This window comes from Nerophis lumbriciformis, linkage group LG20, assembly GCF_033978685.3.
Source record: "Nerophis lumbriciformis linkage group LG20, RoL_Nlum_v2.1, whole genome shotgun sequence".
In the NCBI taxonomy this organism is placed as follows: Eukaryota; Metazoa; Chordata; class Actinopteri; order Syngnathiformes; family Syngnathidae; genus Nerophis; species Nerophis lumbriciformis.
The window spans coordinates 28,832,204-28,844,722 of NC_084567.2; the positions used below are offsets into that span (position 1 = coordinate 28,832,204).

Sequence of the window (12,519 nt, forward strand, 5' to 3'; positions counted from 1 at the left end):
TTGGTGGAACGAAGTGAAACGTCACCAGTAAGGCAGGCACTTTGAAGGTCTGTCTGACAGACCAAAACAAACAAAGCGTGCATTAACAGATCGATAAAAATTAGTAGCGAGTAGCGAGCTGAATGTAGATAAAAGTAGCGGAGTAAAAGTAGCGTTCCTTCTCTATAAATATACTTAAGTAAAAGTAAAAGTATGTTGCATTAAAACTACTCTTAGAAGTACAATTTATCCCAAAAGTTACTCAAGTAGATGTAACGGAGTAAATGTAGCGCGTTACTACCCACCTCTGACAATATATCACAACATTGTCATGTGGTCAATCAAGACCTGAGTGGGTCGCTGGTTGGAGAGAATAAATGTTTCTGTGCTCGCTTTGAAACAGAACAACAGCAGCATATTATACTCGAGCCCTGTCCTCAACCCCACCTGGTTCCTGCACCACTTCCCTCAATGTTAAGGAGCTCTACGTCCTGCACCACTTCCCTAGTACCTTGTAAGGATCTTAGAGGGTGTGTGTTTCACAATGCATCCATGCTTCAGTATTGTTTGACTAATTCCTAGAGTCCAGCATCTCTACCTACCGTCTCTCCTGGCGTCCCTGGTCGACCGCGTTCCCCTGGTTCACCAGGAGCGCCCTGAAAAACAACTATAATCAAGAAAATGACATAAAAAATATTATCTTCATTAGTAAGGCAAATTCCTAACCCGCATGCCAGTCTTGCCAATCTCTCCAGGTGGTCCGACAGGACCTTCTTCGGTCTGCATGATCACAATTAGGGAAACCAGAATCAGGTCAACAAGGTGATGTAACCAAATGTAAACAACAATAAAGATAAGTGATCATCACTGCATACTTACGGGCCAACCAGCACGCAGCAACTGGTAGAAATTAGTTTTCTACAATGATGAAAAAACAGGATTATGTTACTGATTTATCAACTGATGACAACAAGTACAATAAATCAGAAAGTGATCCTATCATGCAAAACCAACTTATCTTACTTATTGGTACCTGCTTATCTGTATTTGGGATCAGCACAAGTCCCAACAATTTGAACCCTTGATGCTGAGTGCCAAGCAGGGAGGTAATGGGTCCCATTTTCATAGACTTTGGTATGACTCGGCCGGGGTTTAAACTCACGACTTACCAATCTCAGGGCGGACACTCCAACCACTAGCCCACTGAGGGCGTTTCAGTGTTATAACTTCACCTTTATCATTAGTTTTTAAGCCAAAATGCGTGCGTTCTCCCTTTTCTGTCTACACACTGTGTCTGCTTTTAAGTACTCCGTGATTGTGCGCTGCCGAACATGCTCCTCTGCTCGTAAACCAGCAATGTCACAAAGTAACGACGACGGTGGCACGGGAGCACCGTATATGATTCATTAGTATCGCGGTACTATACTAATACCGGTATACCCTTCAACCCTAGTCTGAGCAAAACAAAACAAAAAAACAACTACTGCAGTAAACAAGGCTGCTGGGGCGGGACGAAAGGCTAGTCAACGTGAGTGGGCGTAGAAGCATTTAAGTCCCATCTTTAAACTCATTTGTATACTCGAGCCTTTAAATCAGGGGTCGGCAACCCAAAATGTTGAAAGAGCCATATTGAACCAAAAACACAAAAACAAATCTGTATAGAGCCGCAAAAAATGAAAAGCCATATTACATACAGATAGTATGTCATGAGATATAAATTGAATTAAGAGGACTTAAAGGAAACTAAATGAGCTCAAATATAGCTACAAATGAGGCATAATGATGTAATATGTACATATAGCTAGCCTAAATAGCATGTTAGCATAGATTAGCTTGCAGTCATGCAGTGACCAAATATGCCCGATTAGCACTCCACACAAGTCATTAACATCAACAAAACTCACCTTTGTGCATTCACGCACAACCTTAAACGTTTGGTGGACAAAATGAGACAGAAAAAGAAGTGGCATAAAACACGTCCGAGAAAGTCGGAGAAAAGTTATAAATGTAAACAAACTACGGTGAGTTCAAGGACCGCCAAAATTAGTAGGACAAAACGGCGCTCGCCAAATACTCGAATCCGTGAAGCTGACAGTGTGCTTTATAACAATTAGGGAGGTTTGTGTCATGTTTGTCCTCCTACAGAAATCATATTAAAACAAAAAATATATTTTTTTCCCCTCATCTTTTTCCATTTTTCATGCATTTTTTAAAAAGCGCCAGAGAGACACTAGGGTGGCGCTAAAGAGCTGCATGCGGCTCTAGAGCCGCGGGTTGCCGACCCCTGCTTTAAATAAACCCCTCTTTTAGACCAGTTGATCTGCCGTTACTTTTCTTTTCTGCCCCCTTCTCCCTTGTGGAAGGGGGGGCACAGGTCCGGTGGCCATGGATGAAGTGCTGGCTGTCCAGAGTCGGGACCCGGGGTGGACCGCTCGCCTGTGCATCGGTTGGGGACATCTCTGCGCTGCTGACCCGTCTCCACTCGGGATGGTCTCCTGCTGGCCCCACTATGGACTGGACTCTCGCTATTATGTTAGATCCACTATGGACTGGACTTTCACAATATTATGCTAGACCCATTGCATCCGGTCTCCCCTAGAGGAGGGCGGGGGGTCACCCACATCTGCGGTCCTCTCCAAGGTTTCTCATAGTCATTCATATTGACATCCCATTGGGTTGTGAGTTTTTCCTTGCCCTTATGTGGGATCTGAACCGAGGATGTCGTTGTGGCTTGTGCAGCCCTTTGAGACACTTGTGATTTAGGGCTATATAAATAAACATTGATTTATTGATTGATAGTAATGAGGGATTCATTTGCATCTAACAACTTCGCCTCTCAAAACAAAGAAGCCAGAAAGTAGCATAAAGATAAGTCTTTACAGCAAAATCTATGCAATATTTTGAGCAAAGAACCATCATTAGTGTGGAGACTTAAATGAAGTGTTTGACAAAAAAATCTTATCTGCAGTCCAGTTGCCTCAATTCAACCTTCTATGAGCCAAATGATGAAGGATCTGAGATGAGATGTTCTGCAATTAATTTCCTGACTCCGTCACCGACAGGCCTCTTGGGGGTGAAGTTCAAAGTATGATTCGTAAACCACAAAACCCTACCAGACTCGTTTTTCTCATCCATTCCTTTTATGCATAGGAAAGGGCTCCTCATCCCTCTAACATACTCGGGGTGTCTTCTGCAACATGTGGCTGATGTCATCGTATAAAGACCAAGCAGACGGGGACAGATGTCTTCTTGCACGCACTAAAGTCTAATCTGCTAAAAGTTTGCATATGAAAAAACTTGAATTAAACCCATCCATTCATTCTTTTTCTACCGCTTGTCCCTTTTTGGGTCGCGGGGTGTGCTGGAGCCTATCTCAGCTGAAACCCAGTGAAAGAAAATGTTGTCTGGTTTGCGTTAACCACCACAAGTCTCTACACAAACTATCAGTCTCCTCTGAAGCAAAAAGTGCTTTACTTTTAACTTCATAATTCGTGGCAATGCGCTTTCAACTGTGAGTGTGTGCAAAGAAAAGTCCTTTCACAAAAAGATGGATTTTCCGAAAAACTACTTTAAATGGCGTAACCCGTGCCCACTCTTTATGGTAATGGAGGAGACAATGAAACGGTAAGTAATAACAGTAAGTTAGAAATGTGTGAATGTTAGTTAGCAATGTTAGCTCAAGTTGTTGTGTAGCTTGCTTAGCCTTCTACAAAGGCAAACTTGATAGCACACAAAGATGATCGATTGAGATCATGGATTAAGTCTGGTAAATGAGCAAAATAGAGAGCACGATCAATGTAGTGTGTTTGTGTTCATCAATGACTACGGCATCGTCACGGACTACAGTGGCGGACAAATTTTCGGGACTTATGCAGATCTCAAATACATATCAGCAGGTACCAGAAGGTAAGAAAAGTTGGTTTTGCATAATATTGTGAAACAAAACGGCAGATAATATGTCTGCTAATGGGTGCCATTTTGCAGTCCTTACACACACACCATAGTAATACTTGTATCTGTGACAACGGTAGCCGTAATGGGCCGACAATCCATCAAGCGGTGCGGCTTTGAAGTCATACTAAAACATTTTGACAGATTTTTGTGTGCCGTGTGTAATGTTCTTTATTTTGGAACATTTAAAGTTTTGGTGTTGTTTACTGGCGTCATATTGCAGTCTACACATATCTCTGGTCACACTAATCATTACACCATGTACCAAATAAAATTGCTTCGAGGTCAGTAAGCACAACCAGAATTATTCCGTACATTAGGCGCACCGGGTTATAAGGCGCACTGTCAGTTTTTGAGAACATGAAAGGATTTAAAGTGTGCCTTATAGTCCGAAAAATACGGTACATATGTTAATAAATTGTTTAATCAATATTAAGACATTAAACATGATGGACGTGTGACATGTGTGAAAAAACAAGTTGTGTTTGAACCCCAGTTTAGACAAAGAGAACATTGAGTACAGTAATGAAGTATGTTATGTGTGTATCATACCTGGAAGGCAGCCCATTCATCAGCAGTGTTCCTCCAAAGGTAAAGGCTTGGTAGACCTGGTGGTCCTGCAGGTCCTTGCTCACCCCTTTTTCCTGGACTCCCTTCAGGGCCAATCTTACCCTTTATACGTCACAATTCGGTGTATTCAGTACAGCTTTGATACAACATGGTTTCATGAAGCAGGAATGACTTACAGTCGTGGTCAAAAGTTTACATACACTTGTGAAGGACATAATGTCATGGCTCTCTTGAGTTTCCAATACTTTTTACAACTCTTATTTTTTTGTGATAGAGTTATTGGAGCACATACTTGTTGGTCACAAAAAACATCCATGAAGTTTGGTTCTTTTATGAATTTATTATGGGTCTACTGAAAATGTGACCAAATCTGCTGACATCACACTGATTGATTGATTGATTGATACTTTTATTAGTAGATTGCACAGTACAGTACATATTCCATACAATTGACCTACTCAGTGGTTAGAGTGTCCGCCCTGAGATCGGTAGGTTGTGAGTTCAAACCCCGGCCGAGACATACCAAAGACTATAACAATGGGACCCATTACCTCCCTGCTTCGCACTCAGCATCAAGGGTTGGAATTGGGGGTTAAATCACCAAAAATGATTCCCGGGCGCGGCATCGTTGCTGCCCACTGCTCCCCTCACCTCCTAAGGGGTGAACAAGGGGATGGGTCAAATGCAGAGGACAATTTTCACCACACCTAGTGTGTGTGTGACAACCATTGGTACTTTAACTTTAACTTAAATGGTAACACCCAAATAAGTTTTTCAAGTTGTTTAAGTCGGGGTCCACGTTAATCAATTAATGGGAAGTCAGACCTTCTGGAGGAAAGTTCTGTGGTCAGATAAAACAAAAATGTAACTGTTTGGCCACAATACCCAGCAAAAAGTTTGGATGAGAACAAGTGAGGCTTTTAATCCCAGGAACATCATGCCTACCATCAAGCACTCTGGTGGTAGTACTATGCTCTGGGCCTGTTTTGCTGCCAATGACCCCAAACACACGTCAAAAGTGGTAAAGGAATGGCTAAATTCGGCAAGAATTAAGGTTTTAGAATGGCCTTCCCAAAGTCCTGACTTAAACATGTGGACAATCCTGAAGAAACAAGTCCATGTCAGAAAACCAACAAATTTAGCTGAAATGCACCAATTTTGTCAAGAGGAATGGTCAAAAATTCAACCAGAAGCTTGTGGATGGCTACCAAAAGTGCATTATTACAGTGAAACTTGTCAAGGGACATGTAAACAAATATTAACATTGCTGTATGTATACTTTTGACCCAGCAGATTTGGTCACATTTTCAGTAGACCCATAATAAATTCATAAAAAAAAAAAAACTTCATGAATGTTTTTTGTGACCAACAAGTATGTGCTCCAATCACTCTATCACAAAAAATAAGAGTTGTAGAAATGATTGGAAACTCAAGACAGCCATGACATTATGTTCTTTACAAGTGTATGTAAACTTTTGACCATGACTGCATTATATAAATCAGGAGGACAGAAGTTTAGAGTTGTCAGATTAGTTCAGTTCTTCACCATGAATTATGTTGATTAATTTGTCAAAGGTACTCCAAACAAGTTTTTCTTACCTTATCACCTTTGAACCCAAGCACGCCAGGTTCTCCAGGGAAGCCCTAAAAATGAGGAAAGATGGTAAAGAAGGTTAAAAACTAAAGAATTTCAAGTGCAGCATGTCAAAATCATGTTGTCAACCCCGACTCCAGTTTCCTGTTAAATCCCTACTACACAGAACTGTGAAATGCGGTCAAACGTAAACCACGCGGGTCCGCAGGAAACTACAGTTCAAGGAACTAACGGTTCCAGTTACTTAAAGTTCATGAACATTTGGTGGAAAAGGGACTGATCTACAAAACCCAAAACCAGTGAAGTTGGCAAGTTGTGTAAATGGTAAATAAAAACAGAATACAATGATTTGCAAATCCTTTTCAACTTATATTCAATTGAATAGACTGCAAAGACAAGCTACTTAACATTCGAACTGGAAAACTTTATTTTTTGCAAATAGCTCATTTGGAATTTGATGCCTGCAACATGTTTCAAAAAAGCTGGCACAAGTGGCAAAAAAGCCTGAGAAAGTTGAGGAATGCTCATCAAACACTTATTTGGAACATCCCACAGGTGAACAGGCTAATTGGAAACAGGTGGGTGCCATGATTGGGTATAAAATCAGCTTCCATGCTCAGTCATTCATAAACAAGGATATGACGAGGGTCACTAGGGCGAGGGCGTGAGCAAATTGTTTAAGAACAACATTTCTCAAACCAGCTATTGCAAAGAAAATAGGGATTTCACCATTTACGGTCCGTAATATCATCAAACGGTTCAGAGAATCTGGAGAAATCACTGCATGTAAGCAGCAAGGTTGAAAACCAACATTGAATGCCCCAATCCCTCATCAAAAATCGACATCGGTGTGTAAAAGATATTACCTTATGGACTCAGGAACACTTCAGAAAACCACTGTCAGTAACTACAGTTTATCGCTACATCTGTAAGTGCAAGTTAATACTCTACCATGTGATGCCAAAGCCATTTATCAACAACACCCAGAAACGCCGCCAGCTTCGCTGGGCCCGAGCTCATCTAAGATGGACTGATGCAAAGTGGAAAAGTGTTCTGTGATCTGACGAGTCCACATTTCAAATTGTTTTTGGAAACTGTGGACGTCGTGTCCTCCGGAACAAAGAAGCAAAGAACAAAGAACCATCTGGATTGCTATAGGCGCAAAGTTCAAAAGCCAGCATCTGTGATGGCATGGGGGTGTATTAGTGCCCAAGGCATGGGTAACTTACACATCTGTGAAGGCTCCATTAATGCTGAAAGGTACATACAGGTTTTGTAGCAACATATGTTGCCATCCAAGCAACGTTATCATGGACGCCCCTGCTTATTTCAGCAAGACAATGCCAAGCCACGTGTTGCAACAATGTGGCTTCATAGTAAAAAAGTGTGGGTACTAGACTGGCCTGCCTGTAGTCCAGTCCTGTCTCCCATTGAAAACGTGTGGCGCAATATGAAGCCTAAAATACCACAACGGAGACCCCCGGACTGTTGAACAACTTAAGCTGTACATCAAGCAATGGGAAAGAATTCCACCTGAAAAGCTTAAAAAATGTGTCTCCTCAGTTCCCAAACGTTTACTGCGCGTTGTTAAAAGGAAAGGCCATGTAACACAGTGGTAAAAATGTCCCCGCGCCAACTTTTTTGCAATGTGTTACTGCCATTAAATTCTAAGTTAATGATTATTTGCAAAAAAAAATGTAGTTTCTCAGTTCGAACATCAAATATCTTGTCTTTGCAGTCTATTTCATTGAATATAAGTTGAAAAGGATTTGCAAATCATTGTATTCTGTTTTTATTTACGAATTACACAACGTGCCAACTTCACTGGTTTTGGTTTTTGTACATGCCTATCACTTATGGTTCACTTGTCATGGTTGAGTTTTAAAAACTTTCCAGCCAGAGTTTTTCAAAAAGTCTTCCACAAGCACTAAAAACAGAGTTAGCATGCGGAGAAATGTCTAAAATGTCAAGAAAAATGTGTCATTCTTATGTGGATATGGTTTCACAAAGACATTATAATGTTTTGGCTACGACATAAAGAAAGTATTAGCATTCTGACAAACACTTACTTCCTGCCCGGGAGGACCCATAATGCCCAGTGGTCCAGGTTTGAGACGATACAGCTTGCCATCGGAGCCGAGGACCAGATCTCCATCTTTAGATACGATGGTGATAATTCCAGATTGGCTCCTTTTTGGTAGTTCTCCTTTGCGCTTATGAAGATGGTGAATGTCAGTGGTGTTCCGTGTGCTGATGTGTCTGACATGTCCATGGCTGACTGATGGACTCTGGTTGATGACATGAGATGAAGGTAAGACAAAGCTAGACCGTTCATCACTGTCCTTCCTTTGTGAAGTCGAGTCAACTTGGGCCTCAGGATCGAGGGGGAGCTTAGGCGGAGAAGTCAAATCCACAAAAGACTTTTTGGAGTTATTTCCTGTGTCGAGAATGATAACGTCATCGGAGGGTTTCCCTGAGAATGTTGATGAAGTCCCCCAACCGGAGTCCACCTTTTTATCGACAGTTATGTTGTCATCCAAATGCTTCGAAGGCACGCCGAGCTTCTCCTTCTGATTTCCCTTCAGTCGATTCCACAAAGGATTGACTCGTCCACCAATTGGCGAGATCAGGTCCAACAAGTCTGTGTCTTCGTCCACGACGTAGACACTCGCTGCACCTCTACGATTGGTCCGTGAGGGCACAGCCTCGTCTCCTCGAAAACCTCCTCGTCGCCACAGCTCGTTTTGCTAAGAAATGAAACAAAAACATGGATGGTGAAACATTTGTTACAATTATTATTGTTAGGGGTCTGCAACGCAACTGGCGAGTGGGTGCTTTGCTTGTTCCCATATTAGCATAAAATGTTAGCATTTAAGGTAAATTTGTATGCCTTAAACGTAAAACTTTGGAAATATCAGTGACGTACGGTGAGGTTGATGGCTGGTGAGGCACTGACTTCATCACAGTCAGATTTACAAACATATGAACCCTAAAGAGTATCTTATTCACCATTTGATTGGCAGCAGTTAACGGGTTATGTTTAAAAGCTCATACCAGCATTCTTCCCTGCTTGGCACTCAGCATCAAGGGTTGGAATTGGGGGTTAAATCACCAAAAATGATTCCCGGGCGCGGCGCCGCTGCTGCCCACTGCTCCCCTCACCTCCCAGAGGGTGAACAAGGGGATGGGTCAAATGCAGAGGACAAATTTCACCACACCTAGAGTGTGTGTGACAATCATTGGTACTTTAACTTAACTTTAACTTTACACATACAAACTGTAGTACACAAAAAAGCACATTTAATAAAAAAACGTTATTATGGTCTTACCTTTACTTATAAATGCGCCGTTGTGCTGGATTAATGACTAAAGCCCTCACTTCAACTTTCCACGTGCAAGATTGAATCTATTTAGAAAAGTGTAACAGAGGGTTTATAAATGTCGCCTATACTGTATGAAACTACAAAATAACAAACACGGAGGCTCCAGTTTACACGAGGACCACTTTATGTACCTTCTTTCAAAAACTTCCGCTCCACTCCAACGTGTCAAAATTCCGCTCTTAGCGCCTTCAAAATAAGAGCTCAAGGCATATACTGTATAACAGCGCATAACAGGAACTTAACATCACAAAGAGGAAAGCCCATAAAATAGGTAACAAAAGTTATTTAATAAGAAGCCAAAAAGTGCAAAAACAATAATGTTTGTGTTGGAGGAGTTGTGAATTAGGTACACCTGCAGAATGCAGGTGTACCTAATGTTGTGGCCCTGCAGTCATTCACGACTCCTCCAACACGAACATTATTGTTTTTGCACTTTTTGGCTTCTTATGAAATAACTTTTTTTAAATAGATTCAATCTTGCACGTGGAAAGTTTAAGTGTGGGCTTTAGTTGATATAACACTCCCGTCAGGGGGTGCAAATTCTACGGCGGGGGTGCAGGAGGCGAGCCTCAGCCAGTGCGTCTTTTGCAGCCGTTTTATGATCGCTCAGCACAAGAAATACATTACACACATACAGTTGTTGACAAAATACACTGTACATTATATACCTCAGCTAACTAAACTATGGAAATGTATAATATAATTCATATAGCAATACGGTCTCACTGCACAGCAGGCCAGCAGTTAGCCGCAATCCATGTTGAGGCACTGAGTGACGTGCCTCGACTGGCTGCTGTTCACCGCACCGTCTCTTCTCAGTATTTGAACGGCAAATGTGAAAATTCAGCGATTTTGAATAAAAATAATCTAAAACTGGTGAAGTTAAATGGAAAATAACTTTATAGTATAATCACTGGATACATTTAACAATTTAATATATATTTTTTTCTTTTTACATTTTTTTTCTTTCCATGATGGCAGGTGAGGCCCCGCCTCACCTGCCTCTAGTGACTGCACGTCACTAATATATATATATATATACACACACACGTTAGGTCAGGAAAAAACATGTAGGCTATTTCATCCCTACAAGCCTGTTTCGCAGGTTTCCCTGCTCTTCAGGGGATTTTCCCTGACCCAACGTATATTCTGCTCCAACCCGGTATTGATCACTGTATAACGGATAAACCACAGTAACCTAGACACTATATATATATATATATATATATATATATATATATATATATATATATATATATATATATATATATATATATATATATATATATATATATATACAGGGGCGCCGAAAAGGGGGGTTAAGGAGACGGATTCTAGGGGCCCATGATGGAGGGGGGCCCAGAGAGGCCCCTAATGATGATGAAATTATAATACAGAAAAAATAATGACACTGTGTTGGGGGCCCTGTAAAGATTCTTTTCATGGGGCCCAAAATCCCTAGCGGCGCCCCTGTATATATATATATATATATATATATATATATATATATATATATATATATATATATATATATATATATATATATATATATATATAACTTTATACCGGTACTAATAAAGCGCATGATGTTGAGTTTGTCAAAATCAATCAATCAATTTCCTTTATTTAACCAGGTAAAAACTCATTGAGATGAAAATCTCTTTTTCAAAAGCGACCTGACAAACAAAGTTAGAATAAACATTACAACAAGACAATACAACAGCAGTCATACCACAAAAGGTAAAAAATAATTTAAAACGATTAAAAATAATTCAACTTAAAAGCAAGTACTTTGCCCAAGAGAACTGGTTTATCGATCTTTTAAAATGGACTTAAACAAAGTGATCCATTCTGGTAGCCTCAGATCTTTTTTGTCTGGATGTCATTCCATGACCAGGGAGCTGCATAACTGAAAGCTTTTTTTCTTTTTTACCAAGTTCTGTGTTTGCTCTAGGAACCAACATGTGGAGGACATCCTGTGAGTGTAGGCTGTAATGACTGTAGTCTCTACACACAAAGGAACACAGATAGGTGGGGACAAGTCCAAGAAGACATGTATATATAAAAACTATGCATCGAGAAAGTTTTCGAGCAGTTAAAGATGGACAGTTTGCCTTTGCAAACAAAGTGCAGTGGGAGACAAGATTTCCACAACCAGCAATCAAATGTAAGGCACAGTGATGTACAGTGCTCCAGGTGCATTCATAAAAAGCAAGTCTCCATAATCAAGTAAAGGAGATCAGATGTTTCCTAACTTTTACGGGAAAAAAAGACTTATTTCTGAAAAATAAACTCAATTTAATTTTGGGCTTAGAGGCAAGCTTTTTTCTGTGTGTGCTTTAAAAGACAATCTCTCATCAATAATAATTCCTATTATATGTTGTGACCAACTCAAGCTCCACCCCATGAGTAGTCAATATTTTAGGGATGTTTGCCATTTGAGAAGAACATCGCCTTAGATTTGTCTGCATATAGCACTAGCCTAAGTTGGGTCAGCTGGGACTGAACAACATCAAAAGCAGACTGTGAGAGTTCAAGGGTTTGCACTGCAGAGGTGGATGAACAAAATACACTATATTGCCTAAAGTATTTGGCCACCTGCCTTGACTCACATATGAACTTGAAGTGCCATCCCATTCCTAACCCGTAGGGTTCAATATGATATCAGTCCACATTTTGCAGCTATTACAGCTTCAACTCTTCTGGGAAGGCTGTCCACAAGGTTGCAGAGTGTGTTTATAGGATTTTTCCACCATTCTTCCAAAAGCGCATTGGTGAGGTCACACACTGATGTTGGTCTCTCAGTCTCCGTTCTAATTTATCCCAAAGATGTTGTATCGTGTTCAGGTCAGGACTCTGTGCAGGCCAGTCAAGTCCATCCACACCAGACTCTGTCATCCATGTCTTTGTAGACCTTGCTTTGTGCACTGGTGTGCAGTCATGTTGGACGAGGAGGGGCCCGCTCCAAACGGTTCCCACAAGGTTGGAAGCATGGAATTGTCCAAAATTGTTTTGGTCTCCTGGAGCATTCAAAGTTCATTT

General features: G+C 40.9%; 1 protein-coding gene across 1 annotated transcript in view; it reads right to left on the minus strand.

Annotated features, from left to right (window-relative positions):
- Positions 1–12,519, minus strand: part of LOC133619714 (uncharacterized) — a 119,613-nt gene that overhangs the window by 69,168 nt on the left and 37,926 nt on the right. Inside the window, exons 2-7 of the mRNA XM_061980954.2 lie at positions 8,164–8,841; positions 6,100–6,144; positions 4,483–4,602; positions 859–897; positions 706–759; positions 582–635 (exon numbers count right to left, since the gene is read on the minus strand). Of these exons, the coding sequence (XP_061836938.2) occupies positions 582–635; positions 706–759; positions 859–897; positions 4,483–4,602; positions 6,100–6,144; positions 8,164–8,841 (990 nt within the window). The remainder of the gene's footprint in view (positions 1–581; positions 636–705; positions 760–858; positions 898–4,482; positions 4,603–6,099; positions 6,145–8,163; positions 8,842–12,519) is intronic.